The sequence below is a fragment of the Heteronotia binoei genome, chromosome 5 (assembly GCF_032191835.1).
Source record: "Heteronotia binoei isolate CCM8104 ecotype False Entrance Well chromosome 5, APGP_CSIRO_Hbin_v1, whole genome shotgun sequence".
In the NCBI taxonomy this organism is placed as follows: Eukaryota; Metazoa; Chordata; class Lepidosauria; order Squamata; family Gekkonidae; genus Heteronotia; species Heteronotia binoei.
In genome coordinates this window covers 75193389-75218972 of record NC_083227.1, presented here as the reverse complement: position 1 = coordinate 75218972, position 25584 = coordinate 75193389, and the positions used below count along the sequence as shown (strand labels likewise).

The 25584-nt window shown below is 39.6% G+C and overlaps 1 protein-coding gene across 3 annotated transcripts in view; it reads left to right on the top strand.

Moving 5' to 3' along the window:
- The window catches only part of TMCC1 (transmembrane and coiled-coil domain family 1), a 180785-nt gene that overhangs the window by 97441 nt on the left and 57760 nt on the right, over positions 1-25584 (top strand). The window contains exon 1 of one of the 3 annotated variants that reach the window (XM_060239649.1): positions 13960-14004. The exons of the other annotated variants lie outside the window; for them this stretch is intronic. Within the exon in view, the coding sequence (XP_060095632.1) occupies positions 13975-14004 (30 nt within the window). The 5' untranslated portion in view covers positions 13960-13974. Of the gene's footprint in view, positions 1-13959; positions 14005-25584 lie in introns of those variants that run through there. 3 annotated transcript variants of the gene reach the window in all.

Sequence of the window (25584 nt, the reverse complement as noted above, 5' to 3'; positions counted from 1 at the left end):
GGGATCCATTTTGTGCTGACAGCTATATCATATTGGATTTACAAAGTATGACATAAAGTGGGGGTCAAGACTATTGCTTCTCCTTGCTAGAATTGAATTGGTATGCTCACATTCTGCATGGCTCTTTAATTTTTCATGAGTGGGCTTTTATAGCAGAAATAGGATGCTTGATATCTGAAAGCTAGCATGCTCCCCCTACTGATGTAACTTCAATTTTTTTAAAAATAAATTGTATACTTTTTCTGGCATCCAAGGAGGGAAATTAAAAGGAATCATGTTACTCATTCTGCATAGTGTACAAATTGCATAAATAGTGAAGAGAAATACTAGCCAGCCCTTATCAACAGTGCCTGTGCTGTAAAAACTAGCAAGCATGATTTTGTGTATGCTGGCTCCCAAGCATTTAACATAGTAAAATGAAAGCTGCTGAACTGTTCACTCTATTTCTTGCACTCTTTTCTTGCATTTGATTCACCTTTTTCTGCATTTTGATAAATGTTTCTATATTTTATCTAAATATTGCATAATGCATTTTTAATATCGTCTTTCTACAGAAATAAATAGGACAGTGTTAAAGTACAATCAATGAGTTAGAAAATCACTACAAATAAAATGGCATCAAGTTTTAAAGTACCTGAGGGGGTGAGGGGAGATCTATTCTGACCTAAAACCTCATTTAAACAAGCGTTTTGCTTATTGTCTAAAATGGTAGGCCAGGAGAAGCATATGTAGGACTTCAAGTCCATAACTCCGGCACCTCCTCCAAAGGCTGTGATCTGACTCGGGGGGCTTTCATCCTACTTAGAAGAACCTGTCTTATGGCCAGAGGGCTTAATGCTCTGGAAGGTTAATATTAATACTTTTAATTATTTATAAGTAATCATATTATACCTGAACAAATCTCATATTTATAGCTTCCATTCATTGTATATGGCATTGGATGTCTGTGTGGTACCTTTACTTATTCAGCAGCTTCCCATTTTTGTGTTAGATGTAATGGATTCTTGCCTTTGGGGAATAAGAATAATAACTATATAGTTTGGCTTTGTGTTGCACACATTTAGGGTATGAACCAAGCCAGTACTTGTAACCAGGCATTTACTAGCCTCCGGAGTTTAGGGCTGTTGTACTCAGACAACTTACAATGTTACAAATGCACCGTTTGCTGTGCAGTATCACATGTCTTCCTTTCTGTTGTGAAGACATCCCACATTTGCACTACTGGTGATGAATTTGTGCTTAGAAGAATATTGTATTCACTACTGATAATGAATATCATCACATATGCCCATTATTTGGAAAACCTGTTAATTTTTTATTAATGTTATTTATGCACCTTCACCACTCACAACTTCAGCTGCATTATTTATGTTCTAAATTTTAAGAGCATGTCACCTCCCTCCCTTCAGCTCTGTCATGCTATGAGAACTTAACTGTCCATGTTAAGGTTAAACAATTTGGGCGTACTTATTTGGATAGAGTGACATCGTCAACCAAAGCACCTACCTTTCTACTCTTGTAAAAACAAATACATTTTCTAGGTAGATTAAAACCATCTAGGTAAATTAAAACCATGTCAGCCGTGAAATACTTGGTTCAGAGTCCAGCAACTCTAGTTAAAGGTTTGTTAGAGACAGTACTGCAGAAATTTGTATATTGAGGGGGAAATTTCCAGTTGTCTCTTAATACAGTGTGAACTTTTACCCCAGTTTACAGAATTTAGGTGCTGTGAGATACAGCCAGAGTCTTCCTATTCCAACAGCAAAAAGGTCCTGTAGACTCCTTAAAGACTGTTAGATCTTATTCTAACTTAAACTTTCGTGGATTAGAGTCCACTTCTTCAGAAAGAGTAGCTTTGGATGTTTAGATTTGAATAAGATTACCTCACTGATTATTTCTTTGAACATACTGAACAGAGCATAATGTGCTTCAACCTTGTCCCTTTACTTTTGTTTAGAATTATTACTCTTCTTTGTTGTGCATGAAACAACTTGTGTATATTGAAGTTGCTGTTCTCCATTATGCAAATACCACCTCTAGGGAGAAGCTGTTCTGCTTCTGTCAAAGCCTCCATGGGCCTAGGCTGATAATGTTTAGGCAGCTGCCTTGAGTTCTGAAACATGGTTTATGCTTAATTATCCTTTACAGCTCTCTCTTGTTTTTCTGTTCAGTGAATGATAGGTTTTACCCTCTTGAATACTTGAAAACACACACTGACAGATTTGGGTAGTTTGTCAAGATCCCCTTTACTGTCATTTGTCCAGTTTCAGCTTCAAGTGAAGCTCAGTGTGTGAAGCATCCTCCGATATCTCCTCAGATATTTTAAATGGGGTTATAATGTAATCCCCCCACCCCCCACAGATCTTCATTTTGAGCTCCAGAAAATCTAGGAAGCTGCACATAATTGTTCAGATTTTTTTAGCAAGCAACAGTTAGCCTCTTAAGCTTTATCAGAGAAGTGATGTACTGCAAAAGAGTGGTGAGAGAAACAAACCTCCCAGGACTGAAGATGTCTGGCAACCCTACTCTAGGGACTGATCCCTGTATCTTTAGACTCATCTTCTATAACAATTCTACATGATTAGAAGCAAAGTTGAACAATAATGACTTTACAGCAGTGAGCTGGATATTTAATGGAATTCAGCAATGTAGAGCGATGCCCACCATAGAATTGTTGATAGGAGCATGGATATGACCAGTAAAAGACTCAAAGAAGGGGAGTACTTTGAAGTTAGAAGCCATGTATTGTAAACCTGCAAAAAGAGAGGTGAGTTGGAATAAACTAATCTTACACACACACATACAAATTGCCTGGTAACAGGTGTCTTATCTTTCTCTCCCACTTCCTTTTGCCTCACTTTTATCTTGTACCGCCTTTGACTGTTCAGTGTTTATTATTTGTTTCCTCCCTCAATGTCAAAGTCATAAAAGAAAAAATGGTAGTGTATTTTGTCTGTTGACAGTTCAGACTAAGAGCTAGATTAATTAAAAATCTCCTCTTCAAAATATTTGTCAATTGAATACTCCACATGGGTAACCAGCTCACTTTCATATCCTGTGCCATGGCTATTAACCAGAAAAAAAAACACCAGTTCAGAAATGTTAAACTGCAAAGTGTGTTCTGATCAGAATTTCAGATCTGTTTGCCACTATTAATGTTTGTAGCTTTTTATTTTTAAGGGCTCCTGTGCCTTTAATACATGCCTGACATGAAGGAAACATATCTGGTAAAGCTGTTCAGCTTGTAAAGAACAGCTTTACTTCCAGTATTTCTGCATATCAGGTGCTTATTAAAAGATGCAGGAGCCCTGCTTAAAAAGATTGCTGGTAACTATAGCAGTATCTAGTCTTTGGACAAAAGGAATGGGTCCACAGGAACTGCAGGGTAGGGTGTATGTGTGTGTGAGAGAGAGAGAGAGAGAGAGAGTGTGTGTGTGTGTGTGAGAGAGAGAGAGAGAGAGAGATCACTGTCATTGGAAAGTACAAGAGCCCAGTAGCACCTGTAATCTTTAACTCTTCTCTGCTGCAACAGACAGAGTAACACAGCTATTCACCTTGCTCTATCTCATAGAGCAAGGTAAATAGTACAGATTCCTCTTAATAGTACAGATTCCTCTTACTAAATTTTTCATTTTAATATGGCTAAGAATCTGTCAGATGTGTCTCTTAATGAAGAAGTTAATTCCATGATGTGGGGAGGGGCAGTTATATGCTAAACCTTACTGTGTCTCTCAGGTTGTCTCTCCTGTTTTCAGAGTTTGTAGGAAATAAATGCATCATATGTTACTTGAGTCCTGGACAGTGAGCTCTAATTACCAATGAATATCCTAGTATATGTCTTTCAGGTGAAAGCCACTGTTGTAGACACTATCTTATTAAGCTAGCCTTCTCTCTCAACAGCATCAGATTATTCCAAAAGTTTTGATTTGTGCTTTGATTTCTTCAACTGCATAAGTGACTGTAAGATTTGGCGGACTAGCTGGGAACAGCATCCAGCACAGAATAAAGCAAGAAAAAAAAATCAGCACTTGTGCCTTTATGTAAATCATGCTTCTTAAATTCTAATTGTGCAGGCATAGTATTCTTAGTGCCAAGGGATAGGAACTCTGGACATGTAAAGTGGTACTATCTTTAATATTATATTATTATTAAAGAAAGATAATGGGTGGGGGAGTACCTCCATGCTCTTCCCAGCTATTGAAACACAACAGAGTGTTGTTGTTGCTGCAACTGTACTCAAGTCTTCTGCTGGAAAAGAGGGAGAAATAGCATTGCAGATGGTGGCTGTCCCAATGCTGTCCTGAATTTCCTAGCTTGTTAGGTCTCCATCTCTGACTCTTCTTTACCCACCTCTCATCATCAAAGAGGGGAGGGGGGGAAGAAAGCAAAAGCCACCATGGCATACTGCTTGTTCGCCCAGCTAGCTAAAGAAAGCAGAATCCTGTGAATGTTACCATCTGTATTTTTTCTGTTTCCTAGCACAGAGACAGTTGTCCATACTGGCAAATGCCAAAGCCATCTGCTTTGTTGCACACACCTAGGAAAGCATAACTGAGATTTTTGCAGTCAATGTCTCGTAGGCAGGTACAAAGTATTCCAGATACGGGGGCCCGGTACATCTGTATGAAGGTATTATCATACTAGCTGTTCTGTGTAGTTTTCCCACAATCATTTCCAAATAACCCTTACCACAGAATTCCCCCTTTTCACCACTGTCACATACAAAGTCAACATTTTAATTGAACTATTCACCATTATCATATATTTCTTTTATGGATGCCCACAGTCTATTCAGAACCTATAAGTGCATGTGTACAGTTAGGATTGTTAATGTGCACTTCTTCACACTTAACATCTTGAATAACTTGGTGTTTACAGACTTAGTCGCTTCACTACTAAATCCCCTCCCAGTAGCATTCTAAACAAATTAAATGCCACAAGTCCAATACTGATTCCAGTGGGGCTGTGTTGCTGGCTTATTCTCCATCGTGAAAATTGTTCAGTTGCTCTCTGCTTCTCATCCTCTTACCTCATGACACAACTACGTTTATGTTGGTGCCTTTGCGGGGGGACTTTATTAGAGCTTTGCGGACATCCATGTCTACCAGTTTGTCCTCCTCCTTAAGGCTAGTGGTACAGAGCTTCCCTTTGTAGAAGCTAAAGTGATTCTTCCTCTGTAGGGTCTGTGCCTCTGTGTGCTTAAGTTTATTTTTATAAACCATTACTGCCCATTAATCTGGCACAAATATTCGGTTAATAAGGCTGTAATTTGCTGGATCTCTCTTGATTCCTTGTACAAAATGAACATATACTATTAGACATATTTATGGGATCATATGCCTAATACGTGACAAAGAGTTGCAAACTGCTGCACCTTATGCTAAACTTTATAACATTGAAAACACTGAACTCTTTAATATTATCATTAAACACATTATAACATATTCATAGAGTGGCCATAAGTTGGAAGCGTCTTGACAGCACATGATATTTACTTTGCCACCTTTTTATTGTTAATTGTTTTATCTGTCTAAATAACTATATCTTGACCGGTTTTTAATGTTATATATTTTGATGTTACCCACCCTAAGCCATTTGGGAAGGGCAGGATATAAATATAGTAAATAAATACATGATAGCGTATTTATTGCTACTGGAATTACTTCCGTTCAAACAAAAAACATTCTGGAAAATGTATATGTCTACAGTACAAGATTCTGCCTAGTCCCCCCCCCAGTGCTCCCCAGATTTTCCCATTGCTTCCATCAGAAAAGACTTTTTTATGCTATGCATTTTGAATGTGAAGAAAAACCTCATCTTAATCATTTTGGTGGTAGAAGGTGCAGCCAACTTATGGCGACTCTGTAGAGTTTTCAAAGCAAGAGACAAACAGAGATGAATTGCTAATGCCTTCCCTTGCATAGCAACCCTGGAATTCCTTAGTGGTCTCCCATCCAAGAATGAACCAGGATGATGAGATTGGGGTTGTTTTTCATAATGCTGAAGAATCCAGATTTGTATAACCATTCCGAAAAATCATGGTAACAACCCAAAACAAAAATGTGCATGTATATTTTCATCTCAGGAATTCTGGAATGCACCACTGCTGAAAACAGAACTGTTTCATGATATATTAAGCACTCTATAACATATTAATTGTTGCTACAATTATTTATATTTTTAAAAGCTTTTTTGAAAATGTTGTGTATATCTACAGTGTAAATAGGAATCATTACCCTGATGCTGTAGGTGGTCTTGCATTAAAAAATGTCATACTACATGCTTTTCTTTCATTTCACTCATTCCAATAGGGGTGGAGAAATCATTGTTGTTTTTATTGTTCCTCCAAATTTCTCGGTTTTTTAAAAAAAATCAAACTACATACTTTCAGTAACAGAACCTTCTCTTAAGATTTTTATTTGTTATAAAAAAGAGAACATATGTCATAGGAGTTGCTTCCAGTGCTGCCAAAAATTACGCAACTTCTCCATAGGAAACTAGTGAAGATCATACATTTTATGTTTAATATGTATTTTGCCTATTGACAATCAGTCTTCATTCTAATAAAGTAAAATTAGTTCACAATGTTTATTATTGGTCCACTCATCTGAACACTGTAATTTGCAGGCCTTTAATTCAGCAGGAGTTCACAGGAGCACAGCTCCTGAACCTTTCTGATGGTTTCCCCTCTTCTTTCCCTGCCTACCTTGTCCATTGAATAGTAGGTGCAGCTGCATAACGATCCCTGGATTAGGAGAATGGGCAGCCAGCCAGCCGCCAGGGGCTTTGCCACACCCCCAGCAGCCCTCATTAACCCCTGGAGAAGCCCACACTATCCTTTCTCCACTTCTTGTGTTATTTTGGGTGGTGGGTGGCTTGCTGCCCTGTTGACTGTGGAGTGGAGGCAGCCCAGCAGAGCCTTAGGTGAGCAAGGCCTGCTTGGGCTGGCTGGATCTCTAGCCAGCCCAAACAGGCCTCGCTTATCTGGGGCTCTCCTTTCTTGTGTCAGGTTGCTTTTGGCTGGGGAGGCATATGCTAATAAGCTCCACCACCTATTTTTCTACAAAATGACCCCTGGTAATTTGTAATGAATACCATTCTGAGTTGCTTTACAGACTAGTCTGAGCACTTGATAGGGGGGCTTTATTGACTTTAAAAAAGAGAATCTATCTTATTTCTAACTTTATAATGAAATAAACAGGGCTAGAAGTGTTTTACTTCAGGTGGGTCATGCTGCATTTCTGTTTTGTTTAACCCTTAATATACAAAGTTATTTTATTTTGGGCACATAATTACTAAGAGTTTAAACAGCATAGACTGGGTACAGCATACTTGTTGAGAAGATTTCATGGATTAAATCATAGGTTTTTTAAAAGGCTAATTAATTTAATAGCTACTCTTTTGACAGCACTTAGAGGCCTTTCAATAAAGCTTCTTTTGCAAAATCTAGAATAGTATAAGCCTTTAACCCCCATTAGCTTTATTGAGCCACATGTATTTGTTACATTCATTAAAAACTCAATAAATTAAATAAAAATTAACTATTGAGCAAAGAAAATACAATTTATTCAAGTGAAATGAATTGATGTTTATACGAGAGCTCCATCTGCTGATACAGAATGTAATTCCATTTCTAATACTAGAGAAAACTCCACTCCAGCTTAGTTCCACTAACCTGAGTTGCAGTTTCATATAGGACTGGGTGTTTTGTTTGGCTGGTTTTTCCATCTTCTCAGTAACAGAGCGACTTATAATTTAACCCCTTTTGCTAAAGAAAGAACACTACTGAATTAAGAAATAGGAAGTGTCTTTTCCAAGTTCTATCTTTTTGATGTCATGTTTTAAAAGGAATGGTTAGAACATGTATTAAAACTCTTAATTTCTAGATTGTACTTTCCAAATGGATTCTGACTCATTACTACAGGAGTGGAATTCAGGGTGAGCCTGGTGCACCTCCTTGTTACCATGGGGGCAGATTTAACCTTTTGCTCGTTGGTTTAAAGAAAACAATATAAATATTTAGAAGATTAAATTGCAAGGGGGTTTTGTTATAATCAAAAGATTATGCGCACACATCACTTAATACAAAGGTTGACTTTGCAAATATCTAGTCTTGTTTTGTAAATTGATAGGGGTGGCCTTACTCCTCCTGATTTATCCACCACCTTCATCCATCATGGTTTTGATCTCTTTTGCTGTCCTCTTTTACATGTATTCCTGGAGTATGCTGGACTGCACTGATAGAAGGAGAATTTATTGGGAGACTTAGTCTGCCCACCAGCTTAATTTCTGAAATGAGAGGTGAAACAACTCACCCCTGCCTGCCCAGTATTACCTCACTTTGATATACCCCTGCTACACACCCAGCAAGGTCAGTCTTAAGGGGAACGGTACATTTTATTCATTGCTGGTTCCAGTTCTGGGGCCTGAGCCCTAGCCCTGGGTGGTTCAGACTAACTGATGCTTGGCTGATAGGAAGAAATGCCTGGAGAAACTCAAGTTCATATCACCACTTATCTTGAAAATCAATGGGTGACCTTAGCCCAGTTTTGTGGGTGCCCTTTCTCTTAGCCAGAAAGTCAGTATGAGGATAAAATGGGAGAGGGAAAACTGTGTATGCCATTATGAGCCACTAATAAAAATGTGTAATAAAGAAGAAAAAGAAAAAGAAAAAATCTTTCTTATCTTGTCTCTCTGGGAAGAATGCAGGAGGGAAAAGGAAGACCAGATTGTGCCAGATGAAGACCGTCTTTCACTCCCTAGCTACATTTTGCACCTATAATGATATTATAAGCCTAGACCCAGACATTCACATGTACCAGACATATATTTGGTTTGGGCTCCAATGTGCAAGCCTCTGCTACTGTCATACAACATAAAACTTCAGTTTTTAGATTTAAAAATACTAATTGTCCTAACTTGTGGCAAAATAGCTTAACTCCTCTGTAATTTGTGCATGTGCTGTTTGTTTTTTTTTTTTTTTTTAAGAATTTTACATTTTATTGAGATAGAAAAGAACAATACATAGACAAGAGAAAGAAAAAGAACAAATATACACCAACAAGCAACACATACAAATAGTACATAGCCTAATGAAAAGCTAGGCCATAGACAAAATACAAGCATCCATTCCCCCTTACCCAACCAAGCACACTGGGGGGGAGGAGAGGTTTCGATAAAATAAGAACAAGTTTTCTAATTATAATTTCACAATTATTTCAGCTGTACTTTACATAAGGTAGTTTAAAACTAAACATTAACCTTTTCCTTAGATAGTATTTATGGCATGTTTTAATATAGTTACTCCGTGTCAAATCCTTTACTTTTAGCCCATTTGTACACAGGATCCCATTCCTCCTGACACTTCTGCACATTTCCATTTCTTAATCTTGTGGACATTAGGTCGGCCTCAGCGGTTTCTAATAGTTTATTTATAAACTCTTCTCTGTTCGGGGTTTTCTCACCTTTCCAATACTTGGCATATAGTATTCTGGCAATTGTAATTATATACATTAGCAATTTCAACTTTGTTACCGGCACTTTCTGCCTGCAAATGTTCAAGAGATATAGTTCCGGCACATGGGTAATTTGTGTTTCTAAAATTTTTTGAGTCCAGATGTTAATTTGCACCCAATACTTTCTAGCTGATTTGCATTGCCACCATATGTGGAATAAAGAGCCTTTAACTTCTCGACATTTCCAGCACTTGTTTGAATATGTGGGGTAGATTTTTGCCAATCTATTAGGTGTAAGATACCACCTGTAAACCATTTTATATAAATTTTCTTTAAGATCTGCTGGTCTTATCAGCTTTAAATTCTGTTTCCATAATCTCTCCCATTCCTCTAAATCTATGTTATAGCCAAAGTCTTGGAGCCAACGGATCCATGTCTCCTTCACCACTTCGTCACTCATCTTAATTTGTAGCAGCCAATCATACACCTTGGAGATCATTTTCTGCTTAGATTCTATAATCAAATCTAACTCAATTTGTGTGTTCACAAAACCTTTTTCTTTATCAGCCCGAAATCTTGATCTTAGTTGACACTGAAGCCACCAACTTAACTTGCCAATCTCTTCTTCAATCAGTTCGTTTTTATCATTCAATAAATATGCATAGTCCTGTGGGCTGTCCCAGTTATACAGATTGGGGTGAGTCAAAGCTTCAATCGGAGATATCCACTTGGGAGTATAGAAATATTGTAGCTTGATATCACTCCAAATCTTGTACAAGGATCTTCTTATTTCATGCCTAAGGAAATGACCCGTTTTTGCAGGAGCATGGTACCACATATAGTTGTGCCACCCTTCACCCAGGCCAGCGCCTTCAATGATCAACAGTCTCTTATTGTCCAGTTTACACCAATCTCTTAGCCACGCCATGCCACATGCTTTATAGTATAGGTTCCAATCTGGGAGAGCTAGGCCGCCTCTTAACTTACTGTCTTGTAAAACTTTCAGTTTAATTCTAGCCTTCTTGCCCTGCCAGATAAAAGTCTTAGACATGGTATTAAGTTGTTGAAAAAAAATTTTGGGTATCATAATTGGTATTGTCTGAAACAAGAACAGGACTCTCGGGAGGATATTCATCTTGATTGTTGCAATTCTGCCCAAAAGTGAAATCTGAAGATCTTTCCAATTGGTTAAGTCATGACGAATCGATTTTAATATTTTTCCATAATTGTCTCTATACAAAGTCCTTAGATCATTTGTAAGATGAATTCCCAAATACTTAATTTTTTTCTCATGTTTGAATCCTGACAGTTCCTCAAGTAACCGGATCTGGTCCTCAGTCATATTCTTGGATAGAATTTTAGTCTTTGCAGCGTTCAACTTAAAGCCAGAGACTTCGCCAAATTCTCTTATTTGTTGTTTCAAAAGAGGTATCGAAGAAACAGGTTGTTCCAAAATGAATACGAGGTCGTCCGCAAATGCCAAAGTCTTCAACTCTATACTGTGTATTCTTGTACCTTGAATTCGGGTATCCTCTCTAATCTTCTTAATCAACGGTTCCAACGTTAAGATAAAAAGTAAAGGAGAGAGAGGACAGCCTTGTCTTGTACCTTGTTCAATTTCTATTGAGTCTGTCATTACTCCATTAAAACTCACTTTTGCTATTTGTTTTGAGTACACCGCTTCCACCATTCTGATGTACCTTTCACCACATCCAGTTGCAGACAATATAGCTTTAATAAAATTCCAATTAACATTGTCAAAGGCTTTTTCTGCATCAACAAAAATTGCCGCAAATTCTTTATCCGGATGTTCCTTATAATATTCAATTACATTCAACAAAAGTCTCACATTCTGATTCATTAATCTTCCTGGGACAAAACCAGTTTGGTCTTCATGAATCAGGCTTGGAATTACTTTCTTCAATCTATTTGCGAGTATCGCTGCAAAAATCTTGTAGTCGCTATTCAAAAGTGAAATTGGCCTATAATTTTTGACTTCTACTGGATCAGTGCCATCTTTATGAATAAGTGTAATTAAAGCTTCTTTCCAAGAATCCGGGATCACCCCTGTATTATAAGCCTCCTCAATAACTCTCTTAAAAGGTAGCAATAATAAATCTTCAAATGTTCTAAAAAATTCAATCGGTAAACCATCCGGACCTGGGGTCTTATTACTTTTTTGAGTTTTAATTACCTGCACAATTTCTTGTATTGAGATGGGACTGTCCAAACTTACTTGTTGTTCTTTAGTTAGTTTTTGTACCTCCACTCTCTTTATGTAATCTTCTTGATTTAACTGTTCAATTTTTTGTTTCTTATAAAGGTTCTTATAAAAATTTCGGATAACGATTCCCATTTGAGAGTTTTGAAATAAGTCCTCATTGGTTTCACTTTTCAGCATTTTAATGATCTTTTTCTCCTTTTCTTTCCTTAATTTGTATGCCAGCCATCTACTCACTTTGTTTGCATTTTCAAAGTGGTTTTGTCTTATCCATTTTAATTTTTTTTTGATTTCTTCTGCTAATAAAATATTAATCTTGTGTTGAATGAAACTAATTTTGGCCTTCACCTCCTTTGGATTTCTCGCTTTCTGTTGCTTCTCAAGATGTTGCAGTTTCATTATGAGATCATTGTACGTTTTCTTACGTTCTCTATTCCTCCTCGCTGTATATCTAATAGCAACACCTCTAAAGAAAGCCTTAAATGCATCCCAAATAACTGGGACTCAGTCCCTCTTCGGCTCGAATCGGCCATTGCACCTCGCCCTCCGTCTCTCCCCCGATCGCCCCCACCAAATCCAGCAGGAAAAAGGAAAATAACCCAACAAACTCAGTTCGTCTCGCCCCCAGTTTGCTTCTTCCCCCTCCAAAAAAGAACGTTTTAGAGCCACTCGTTCACCACGCCGCTCAGCCGATCCACCAAAAGTTAAGAAAAACAACTACGTGCCTCGCTCTCGCCCGAGCACCCGCACTCCGCCATTTGCCGCCGCACACTCACCAACTCCACCTCACTCCCACTACTTCAAACAAAACCGCTCACCGGCGGGCTTCTTTTAAGTTCTTCTTCCGCGGCTTGCAAGGGAACCTGACGCTACGAGGAATGAAGATCCAGATATAGGAAAGCACCTTTCTAGGTAAGCTGAAAGGAGTTTACGCTTCCTCTCCTCTCCCCTTTCCGGCGGCACAGCTGGGCACATCAGTGTTGGTTGGGAAACGGTCAAAGGGGAAGCCAGTCCTGGGGGAGAAACGTTCGTCTCTCCCTCACATCCAGCAGCTCCCCGGACTTCGGAGCGTCTCAGACAGCTCCGTTAGGGGTGTCCACAAATAGTGGGCCCCCTCAATCTCCCACCAAACAGAACACCCTCCCCGCGCACTGAGAAGGAGTCCGCTTCACTCCGCCATTGCCGGAAGTCCTCTCAAAATCGCATGTGCTGTTTGATAGGGTAACAGGATGAATCTTTCTCTGCTAGAGCCCATGGAATAAGCTCTGTGTGTCCTGTAAATGACATCTGGCTACTGTCTGCTTCAAGCTAGCCTTAAAGAACTGGCTGGTGACTATAAAGAGCAGCTGGTTTTGGGATGGAATTTGATAAGCTACCTAATTTGATAAATGAAATCCTGACAATAGAGTATTACAGCTGATATATTACCCAATCCAGTGTGACACCGTAGTTCATTATTAGCAGTGCTATGACATATGTGAACAGTATTTTAAAAGTTCAGCATAACAACTGGGTTAAGCCTGTGTCCAGAGCATGGTGTGATTCCTGAACCTGATCATATGCCATGTATTGAAATTACTTCATTATATGCCTGTCATCTCTTTCCTATTTTTAACCAGTGTTTTAACAGCAGTGGGGACCAAAGCTAATATTTGTATTTTAGTAGAAGATGGCTATTCAGATATTAAGGCTGTGCAACTCACAAATGTAATTCAGGTAAAGAATGTACTTGCAAACCTGTTTGGAACAATTAAGCCCCCTGTCTTGTTTCAGCTATAGCAGTGGCCTTCAACCTTTCCAGACCTGGGACCCACCTTTTCCAGAAAGCAAGAAAAAAAAGGACCGTTCTGCAGAGGATTGCAACCAAGCATGAGCACACAGAGTTGCTTTTAACTGTGTCTTTGCCTTAGCAGGGTTTGTTAGCATGTAAGTTGGACTGCATCTTCTGCTGAACTCAAGGAAGAAATAATATTTTCATGCTGTAATTGCTGCAAAAAGTGAACTTCAGATTTCTCTCTTACTGTGTCAGAGGCTGGGAATATTTTCAATGGTCTCTGTGACGCAGTTGAAGGATTGTTCGTGTGACACTGGGCAATTCACTTGTTTGGAGTTACACAGTATCTTTCTAGAACACCCACTCAGAACTCTGCCAACATGCCCAGCATGCCCCTACTTCATATTCCATTCACTGTCAGTGGAGCAGCACTCAGCCTAAGCTTACTCTCTAGGACAGCATGTTCAAGCACGGGAGAAGCCTCCAGCTTGACTTCACATTCTTTTGCTTATTTGTGAGCTGGCATGGAAACCTTAACATCGTCTTCTGATACAGTGTGTTTTGTTGTTCTTCCATCAGTAGTGTTGCTTTCGCTGTCTTTCTAGCGAGACCATGCTAATGCAATCCTGAAATAGGCAGTAAATACAAACATTCAGCAGTCCCAAAGGCATTGCTTTCAGCAGTGGCATATTATTTCAAACACCACAAAGTTAATTTTTAGATTATCACAGAAATACAGTTATCCAGGCAGGCCAGGTCATAGAATAAGCCTGAACGATGGATAACCCGCTGGCATAAGACAGCTTCACCATATAGAAAGATCCAGATTTCTTGGTCTTTTCTTGGTCTTCTAGTACTGTTCTGTTGTGTAAGTCTCTTTGGTGTCCTTTTGGAGATATAATAAAAAGGTGTGTATGTGTGTTCTGGCTATATGATATAAATGATGCCATTTGTAAATGTTTCACACAAAACTTTTTGTAGCTTGTTTTTATGATGGAAAATAATTGGACATTGTGAAGCTACAAAATGAACCATGATCCAAAGGTTTTTGACCTCATTAGAGCTGCTTGTAGTAAGCAAAGTGATTTTTTTTCTCCCTGGAGTTTTGAGGTCAGACTTTGCTTTAACAGCAAACTGAAATTAAATCTGCCCAAACATGCTAGGATTTCAGAGGTTCTGGTAGATCCAAAGGTCTATCAGATGGGTGGTGTTAATATTTTAGGATTGCTTTGAAAAAGTGCTTGCCTCTCCTATTTCAGGCTAGTTTGAATGTGTTAGTTTTAACAGCAACAATGTGTAACTTTGAATTTGGAATTGTTTCTACTGCAGTTTGATGCTCTCTAGGTTAGAGTAGTTGCTTGTTCTAATTTACTGGACTTGGATCTCTTAGTATTGCTTCAGGCATAGTAGTTTCAGTGAACTGAATAACAATTTCTTCCATCACCATTCCAGGGAGTCTCTTAATTTCTTCTGTCATGTGGCTAATCTTTCCATTGTGGCTTGGTTAATTCAGCAGTTCTGGTTTACCTCCAGTTTTCTTTGATTCAGCCATGCTGACACAAATTGTTTGTTCAAAGGGTCCAATAGGTCATCTTGTTGCAGTGTTGTAACTTTTAACTCCACTACCATTTGCAAAAATAAAACAAATTGAGAAAGCTGCAACTAAGAGATCCATAGGAATGAAAATATAAGAATGGCATACTATATTGTGTCTCTAGCTCTTTCTTGCTCCTGGAACAGAGTTGCTTTGTTGGGGCAAGGAAAAGGGAAACTAGCAAAAGCATTCAAATAATTCCCTTCATTTGTGAAGAAATTTCTTTTCTGAAACCGATAAATTGTAACAATGCAAAAGCCGTTGCAACTTTAGGCTGGATACAAAGTGGTATAGATCAGGAAGGAGGGTGAGGGTGCGAGTGAGCCAGCCTCCCAAAAAACCTGAAGTAAGTTTGATAGATACAAGCAGCTTGTCTTCCACTGAAATTGATGGCTAAACAAGGATTGGATCCACATCTCTCTGATCCTAGTCAGACACTTCATTGACTGCATTACACAGGGCCTCAGTATCTTAATTCTGTCATGACCATCATCAGGTGAAACTTGAGACAGGGAGGTGCTGGTGGGAGTAGATGGGTCTCAGTGGGGAGAACAAAGTAAAACAAGTTACAGTTTGCAAGGCTATTGGGGGGAATGGCAAAAACAGCTCATAGCCCAAAGAAACTGAGGTCGTTAGGGGCCACGGGAGTGCTGAGCAAGGGTGTTCCTGAGCATATTTTGTTCCCTCACTCATGTAACTGAATGGCTGATATTTTATAGGCAAAGGTTACATTTTGTGCTTAGGAACACTGTTGCAATTATAGTTTCATCAACTCTTTGATTTGAGATTTATAGGCAGAAAAGTATTTTGAAATCATAGTTGTTTTATGTGCCTTGTGTGGTATCTTTTAAACTAGTTTAATTTGTTTACAACAATGCAGCACTTTCATTAATGGTTTCATGCTAAATCTATAAAGCTATTGTAATAAAATTGATAAAGAATATTATTTGTGCCCTCTACTGGCCAAACTTAGTTAAAGCACAACTTGTGAAGTGATTTTTTAATAGAGCGGTGTCTAGAATGCTCTTTATTGTTCATTGGTGTTCTGATTTGCTGGTGCCTGCAGGAAGGGAATGAAGCATGTTATCCCCCCCCCCCCCCCAGAGAGAGAGAGACTTCCACTCTCTACATCACAGCCTTCCAATTTATGCCTTTCTTTAATGCATAGCCATTTTATTTATTGACTTTTTTCTATAACTTGCTTTTCTCCCCAATGGAAGCATAATGCAACTTACATTACATTGTTTTACTCTTTTCCATTTTATTCTCAAAACATCTCTGTGAGGTAGGTTGCTCTGAGAATGTGTGACTGACCCAAGGTCATCCAGCCAGCTTCCGTGATAGAGATTGGAGCTGGTTCTCCTTGATCCTAATCTCACATTCTGATCATGATACCAGCCAATACAGGTTTGAAATTCTTAAATGTGCACTTTGGAAACTAAATGCATGAGTGGAATGTTGGAAGTACATTATCAGTATGTGGGCATAGGAAAGGAAAGGTCCTGAAAAACCCAGCTTCCGCCAGGGATCGAACTCAGGTCGTGAGCAAAGCTTAGGACTGCAGTACTGCAGCTTTAACACTGCGCCACAGGGCTCTCCGTATGGGCATAACTATCAACTATAAATGCTAGTAGATACTAATTTGTGTTTTAAGCAAGGAAAAGCAATGGATTTGAGTGCAAGAACCTCTTGTTCTAGAATCCTTGACACTTTTGTAGCAGAATCTGTTCTAGGTGAAGCAGAATGCACATATTTATAGTACTTTCAGTGTATATAGCACACATTTAATGCTTAACGGTTGCAGTTGAAACTTTTACGTTACTAAATTTGGGTCAAATCAAATTATGAATGAAAATGTGTGCAGCTTCTGGATTTGATTTTACGTGGTAAGAGAGATGCCCTCTGGACTTAACCAGTACATAAGTGGTGCCAAGCGCTGATTAGCAGGCTTTTGTATTGCTGTGAGGCCAACTAATCACTGCATGATTAAACAGCATTGTACAAAATGCTTGATACCACTAAAGATAATGGGAGCTAGAGAACAGAACTCAAGTGTATAACTGCTAACTCCCATGCTTGACTCATCCATTCAGTTTTTTTATACTACTGAATGCTCAGTAATGAGTTCATTTAAAGTTCATCAGAGATGCTCATACTATTATCTACATTTCTGTAGTTGTGTATGTTCTATATACTGTACTAAGCCAAGCTATGACAACAGAGTCCTCTCTCCCTAGGTTCTATGGTTCCTATGGTTTATAGCGGCTACTAGGGACATAATGTGCTACCATAGAAGGTACTTGAAGTGCTGTTCAACAGTCACAAGCATTTTCTGGCTAGAGTGCTGGTTTGATATAATCCTCAGGGTGCTTATAAAGTACTGTTAGGTATTCTGGAGGAGAGATAAGACATTCTGTCTTTGAAACAGTAGTTGAGTTGCTGAAAACCTCTCTTCCTTCTCATGTATGAAGGAAATGCTGGGTGGCCCATTTCTGACTAGTTTTATTTCCCAGCAGCAATTCCCAGCCTCCTTGGCAAAGAACAGGTAAACCAGTTAGGGAGGGGGGATGGAACCAGCTTTAGATCAACAACTTTATATTTTAACTGGTTTTTTTAATATGCTATCCAGATCTGGTTGATTATTAGTTGGTAATTTGTTGATCATTCTGATTTTTTCTTTGTCCACCTCTACTTGACTTTCTGCAGCTGATTCAGGGTATGTGACTATCTTACTATTTAAGATGGGTACAAAAGGTTTCGTCATAGTTTTCACATTTGCTTACCTAAAATGTTCATTCTCACCAACTAACATAATAATTTTTGGCTTAATGTAATATCTTTAATCTTAATGTAATATCTTTGGTATCCTACTTTTTCTATAAATGTTCCCTAATGCCTAGCAAATATACACTCTTTCTCTTGACACTATGGGTCTAAATATCTATAATAATAATTTTCCTGCAGCATGGCCAAATCCAGTGCTGCCATTGGATAATATCTGCAGGAACAAATAATTGGCCCATCATGTCTCAGTCAGTGTCTCTGGCCTCCCATTGGCTGACTTCACTATCCCTGTCTACTCAGGCCCAGGAATGTTTAACAAACTGCCAAAAGCAGTCTTACCTCAGAGAGCGACACATCTACATCATTTCTCTGTCAACCAGCCTCAGAAGGTGCTGCAGAGCTACTACGGCATCACAAAAGGCCTCTCAGCACATGCAGCCTCCAAAGGCCACAGAAATAGCCATGGAGGTCACGCCCTGCTTGGAGTGTTTCCTTAGTTTCTTAGAGGCCATGGCTGCCACCTGGGAAGTGCTAGCTAGAAGCTGTTGCTAGGCAACCCAGGCTCCTTTTCTCAGTACAGGGACAGGCCTTAGGTGAATAGAATGCCATAGAGTCCACCCTCCAAATCAGTTATTTCCTTCAGGATGGGGGAGAGAGATGTTGTCTGAAGTTCATTTCAGACTCCACCTGGGGGTTAGCTACTGTATGCCTGGCTGCTTGCTACTGTTCAGCAGCAGCCCGCCTATGACAGCCACTGTGGCAAAGGATTTAGGGCTTCAGAATGGGATCTGCCAAACCCAGGTTCTTGCTATGGAAGCTGACTGGGTGATTTCAGACCACTCACAGACTTCCAGCCTAACCCATCTCACAGGGTTGTGAGAGGAGAATGATATAAGCTGCTTTGCTCCCACATACACACTGTGAGGAAAGACTGTCCTTTTCCTATGTAGAGGCTGCTGGGAAGGGAAGGCAGTGGAAGACTGAAGCCAGAGGGGCAGACAAAGGGAAGACTTGTGTATGTGGGTTGCCAACTCCAAATTAGGAAACTCCTGGAGATTTAAGGGATGGGGCCTGGAGAGAGTGGGGTTTGAGGAGAGCTGATACCTCAGACAGGTACAGTGCTATTTCCTCCTGGGGAACCACTGTTGCCAATCTCCAGATGAGGACTGGAGATCACTCAGAATTGCAACTGCTCTCTAGATGGCAGAGATCAACTTCCTTTGAGGTGGGGGGAGGTCAGTGCCTTCACTTGGGTGGGTGGGAAGACAGCAAGGTGGGGGGGCACTCACCCAAAGCCCCTTTCTAGTGCCCATTATATTTTCTTTCACAATGGGCCTTATTACTAGTATATTATATTATCCTTGTATCTTCCCCATGTCTACCATAAGAACTTTCAATCTAGTGTGCCTTGTGAGTTCCATGTTTAGAACTCATTCCCCACATGCATGTGGCCCCAGTTCAGGTTGGACTGTGACACATGGGGAAAAGGGGTCTTAACCCGCAGCCCAGCACCATTTTCCTCAACTGAAATTATCCTGAAGTGTCTCTCTTTGGGGAGCTCACATGTACTGATGGCTACCTGTAATTTTCCTCAGCCACACAAATAGTTGGTCTCGGGCTGTTTCAAATTGGGAAAATGGTGAAGACATGGAGGCTTTAACCCCCTTCTTCCCATTTGCCTGGCAACTCGGTTGTGAGCATGCAACTTGGAGGGTTTGTCTGATTGAAAGCCCTTGGGGTGGACCTGGGGAGGATGCAAATACAATATAAGCTAAAAGCCCTGTCTTATGCGCATATTGTGTTTACTTCACTTCTTTCAGTCTAGCTGGCGCTGCTCATGGGTAGTATTTATGAAAATTCACATTGGTTTCCCGCTTGTCTCCACAGCTAATCCATTGCTCTAGGTTCTTTAACAGTGGTTGCTAGCAAGATGCCTGTGGACATCATGGTGCATACTAATATGATTCCTAGAAGCTCTTTGCTTCTTCTCCAGAGCAAAAAGCCAGTCCTGTTTGTGGCGGAACCAGCCCGATTCTGCCTTCAGACCCGGTCCCGTCAACTCCCTTTTGAGTTGCCAACTCCTGAAGGGAGCTTCTCTTCTTCCCATCACTAGGGCACGCTGCCACCACCTGCTCAATTTAGGGGTTCCTGACCGAGAGGAATAGGACTCCAAATCCCCCTTCCGGCCAGTTCTGAGGCCTGGCCTCAAGGTCCTCTGCCAACCCAGCACCTGGTTATGACAGAGACCAAAGTCCTTCTTTGGGAGACCTCTGGAGGATTGGCACCCTTGCCAACTGTATGCCTTCCCCCTTCGCTGGACTCCCCTCTTTCAGTAGCATGGTCTAAGGTGGTTGGGGAAACTATGTGGTACAGAGGGACTACCTTTTAAAAAGACAAAACATTTATTTAAAATTTACAACTATATACAGGCATTATAAAATTATGAACAGAAGAACTAAATCAAACTAGGGAAAAACGCTCCTTTTTTCCCTACTATACAACTGGCCCTGACCAGACCATCCAGAACCGACTCACCAGTCTCCAGGACTCCAAATCAAAAACTTCTTTTCCCTCCCAAAATCTATAATATAAAACTAAGTACCCACCTAGGAACTGGTTTTCTCTCCTGCAGCCTTCTGGGAGACCAGCCTGAAAGACTTCCTGTCTCTCTAAAAGGCCTCCTCAGAAGTGCTGCTTCCAGACAGGAGGGGAGGAGGAAGGAGGAATGGACTAGGCCAAAGCCTTGCCTAGAGTTTTATAGACTCCTTTAGCCAACTCCCAGACAAGCACAGGCCTAAAATGGTGTTTTTTTCACACCGTTTTTCCTCCATTTTGCTGGAGTAGAAGGTGCTTTAGACAAGCCCAGGAGGCCTGTTTTAATTACCCTATGACACCCATTTGGAAGCAGCTGTCTTTATTATAGGTGGATGCCTAGCTTGGAATCTTCCAAGTTTTTGTGGTTGAGCCCAGCCCTCACGGGCAGGCATTTTGTGCTTCGTTCCATGGCAGCCATTTTCATGAGGTGAACATTATTCTCAGAATACCAAAAGCACCCACACATTCAGAAGGATCCCTATCATGTAGTATAGATATAGGTGTTTTAGACAGTTCACTGGCCCTCAAAGAATCTTTGGAGAAGGTAAAATTAAAAATGGTCTTTCACAATTCAAGGAGTTTCCTTTCATTATTTCTCAACATATGTTCACTCATGCCAGTAACATCCTAGCACAAATCAAGTAGAGAAAGAAAAGCTGGAATAAATATACAGCTCGTCCTTTATGGAAGGACAATGGTGGAACAAGATTCTAGAGGTAGCTTTGGAGTTCATTCTTGTCCAGAATAGCGTTCTCATTTATAGCTCATATTTACAGAGATGCGACTACTCAAAAACGAACTCTGCAAAGTAGCTTTTTTATTATTCTTGGATAAAGGCCAACTTGAGTAGAGACACATCCTTGTATAACGAGAATGAAATGGTTTTGTGCAAATTACCCCAAGGGCTTTCTTTCATTTAAACATTGAAGTCTACGATATCCAAACTAAACTTTTCTTCATTTTGTTAGCTCTGGAGCTCAGTTGTGAACATCCTGAATGAAGAGCACACCCTGTTGACGTGTGACAGGGTTCACTGAACCAGAACTGAAATTTCTCTTAAGATTTTCTTTCTTTATGCAGTTTCGGAGCTGTCAAACTTTGCTGTATCCACAGAAAAAGTAAATATGTCAATAATTAACTTGCAAGTGATTCCTCAGGACTGCTGCCCTTCTTCTGCACCTGTAACTGAATTAATTTATATCGTGGAAAATATTCTAATGGGTAATGAACAATTACATGCTGTCTGCATGTTTGAATTACTTCATATTGAAAGTGCTATTGTACAAGACTGAACAATTACCCTTGAGGAATTTATGATCAGCAAAGTATACATGTTTTATACATTTGGCATAGATGCATTAGGTAAAAGCTAAAATTTTATAAATACTGCCTTATGGTGTTGCAGAGCATTGGGCTCCAGGTGTTTAATTTAAAGAAACCATAGAAAACAACAAAGTCAGAAATACAAAAGAGCTTAACATATGGGTGGACTAGTACTCAATAAATCCCATTTCTTGCCCTCTAATAAAACCAATTTATTGTAATCCAACAATATGTATAACTGGGATAACAACACCATTAATCACAACTGCAGTAACACTGCACTAAATTGCTACATGTAATATCAATATATATGAAAAAGTGAACAAATAATTAAATAAGTGGCAAATAAATAAATCCAAGACATATCCATCAGGAGTCCATAAGGCAAAAGTCCAGGACCATTAGTTTGCTAGCAGATTCCATTTCAAGTAATCTTCAGATAATTATGATAAATTGCTGCCTGAAATAAATCAAACACACTATAAATCCAGCATTTCTCCCTGGAACATTTTATAGTAGCAGGTTCCCAGTGGGGGTACGCATGTTGGTATTTTTTCTGCTTGTTGTATCTTAAAAGGTTAATTAATTGATTGGTAAGTTTTTGCGTACATTTTAGTTTTCAAGGTGCCTCAAGACTCATTAGATTCATTCAGATGTGATGATAAACCACAATTTTGATGGAACTCTAATTCAATGTGTTAACCAAATATGGGCTGCCCAGTAAACTTTGGTTTGGTGGATGCTTAACTTAAGACTCAAAGCATTAGTTGATACTCTGGCTTGTTACACATTATTTTTCTCTGAATATGGAAGTCCCATTTTATTCAGCATCAATGCTTCTGCCTGCCTTCAGCCTGCAGAAACAATTGCACAGAGCAGAAGAAACACAAAAATGTCCCTGCTGCAGTTGGCAATGGGATGTGCTTCCTCAGCTTGACTCCTCTTTCCACACCACCTCTCATTCCTAATAATAGCTCTCAAAAGGCAGGATTGTGCAACTCCAGCCTCTCCCAAGAGAAAATGTAAAAGGCAACTGTGCAAAAGACCCCTCTTACTCATATGGTTTTGTTTAATTTAGCAACCTACCTACTTACAAGTTGCTCTGCTCAAAATATTGTTAGTTAAAAAAAAATACATGCTGCTTATAGCTGAATCTTCTTCCTCACAAAGAGAGCTATCCCCCCCCCCCCCAAAAAAAACACCTTTTTTATATCCTAGGAGAATGAACAAGTTACCAGGACATAGTTATGTGTTTTCTTCCCAAGGTTCTTTTATTTCTTGGCAGCAGGGACCCCAAACCAAGCTTGGGGAATATGGCAAATTGGGAGGGACTGAAAACTGGCTCAAACAGTGAAAGTTTACTGAATGCACTGAAGTGGCTAGACCAAAAGCAAGAGAGGCAGGGTGACTGATGAGCCTTTGCTGAAGAGGAGGGGACTAGCCCTCAGCTTCTCTGCCTACTTCTTGCAGCTGGCCAGTAGCCAACTGCCAGAAAAAGCAAGGATGATCTGGATTGCATATGAAGATGCTACTTAGAGGTAGATCTTAGAAGTGATAGGCAGCAGGCTAGCTGGGGTTTATGGGCAAACTATGATTTGTCATATAGTTGAGAGTTTGGTGTAGTGGTTAGGACTGGTGGACTCTAATCTGGACAACCGGTTTTAATTCCCTTCTCCTCTAGATGCAGCTGCTGGATGACCTTGGGTCAGTCACTGTTTTCTCAGAGCTGTTGTCTAAAGAGCAGTTCTGTCAGCCCCACCTGCCTCACAGGGTGCCTGTTGTGAGGAAAGGAAGGAGATTGTAAGCCACTCTGAGCAAAGGGTGCAGTATAAATTCAGTCTCCTCCTCCTCTTTTTCTAACCAGGTTTTATGCGATGAAGTGGTTTAATAGCAGTTTAACTTGACATCTGAATACAGCTTTTGTTATACTTAGAATTATTAACTAATTGATAAATACATGAGGTAGGGGGAAGCCTTCCATCCCCTCTTGATGTCCATTTGTTTGGTGGGATAGCTGGAGTGGGGGGAGAAAGGAGGGAGAATGCCCTTTGTGGAGTTGGGGGAGGGGAGTTGTTCTGTTTTGAAAGTATGTAGGTGATGTTGCTTAAGAACATGATTCAGTCTGACTTGGATCCAGTGCCAGTTGTTCCCCCAGAGCTCTCCCCATTACACCTTTCCTTTTAAAAAAATGATCTGAGTGTAGCAACTATGGAAATGATTCAGTCTGTGTCATTGTGGTATGTACGTTGTGCCCTAGATATGGCTATGAGCATGTATGGCATATCCATGTTTGCAAGTACAGCTCTTGTATTTCTCAGATTCTCTGGTTGCAACTGGACCTAATGATAAATGTATTCATGATGGACCCATAAAACCTGGATTCCATTATACACTCTGCAATGGTTTTCAGGCTTTATGCTATCATTGTAGAAGACAGAATCTTGATATGCTGCATATAACGAGCTTTAGTGGTTATCTATCACTGAAATAAAATATTGATATATACCCCCCAACAAATATATTAATTTGTACAGAAAATTATAAGGGGGTTTACTTGAATGCTAAAATAAAAGCTTTTCTTTGTGACAGATTATATAATTTTCAAAACTTCTGTTGCTAATATTCCATCTTTGTTATCTTTTCAACACATTTAATAAGCAGTATTTAAAATTTTCTACCTCCTCCTCTGTTGGATACTAGTTTATCCTTTGCAACATTGCATAAAGGAACATTCTTGTGCATTCTTGTGCCTAAGATTCTGCTTGAATGAGGTTTCTTCCATTTCAGCCCCATTTACCAGCTCTTTGTAACAGACCTTATTTGAAGGACCATGAATTCCATAAATAGTTGCTCTCTTGTGTATGCGCACATGTACTTCAAAAATTCCATCTTTTTGGATATGTCCCTTTTTATTTGAAGCAACATACCATAATTTAATGGAGCAAAGCCACAATAACTGTCTAAGGAACTATCTAAAGGATTATGGGTATGTACAAATAGAAACCCGAAGTCTTGTAATATAACCTTAGCTTATACCTGCTAATTCTTCCATTGTGACCAAACAGCTTTAGTAATCATCTGCAGAGTGCTTTGAAAACAAGCAAAGCTATTTTGCAAAAAAAATCTTGAGTGGGACAGGAAAAATATATGTGTAACAGCAGCTGTTACATTGCCTTTGGGATGCTCAAAAAACTTACTGCCTTTACCCAACCTAAAAGAAACTAGTCAGACACAGGAAGCTTCTGTTCAAATGCAGTTTGAAGCTATTTATAGGTTGCTAATACTTAAAGTTCACCTACAGTATACATTCTATGAAATGGATAAAGGTGTTGTCTTCTAAGAAGTAGATAAAGGTGTCATCCTTTCCTTTTGGACTTACCTTGTTCATTCTGTTTGCATAATTTGGACAATTTCTTTAATGCAGTAAAACAAAGCAGGTTTTGTTGATATCTTGCATGGAAACAGTTTTAGCACAACTACACTGTATATAGGACTAGTAACGATACCGGCTTCCAGCAGTGGACAACCTGTCAACAGTGTTTTGTCCTGATAACCTCCACATTACTATAATGCCTTTCAAAACAATCTGAAAACTTTGTTTAGATTAAAATGCAGCCATCTGGCTAATTCAGGAGATTGCTGAAAGGGAACACCTGTGTTAACAGTACTACACTGGCTCATGATAGAGTTTTGTTTAAACTACTGGTCTTTGTCTTCAAATATCTCAATGGCCTGGGCCCAAGTTACTGAAGGAATTGCACATTTCTTCTGAAGAGAGACTTCAGAGTTTGTCTGAATTATTGTTTGTCTGACAATAATCAAACTATTAAGCAAATTG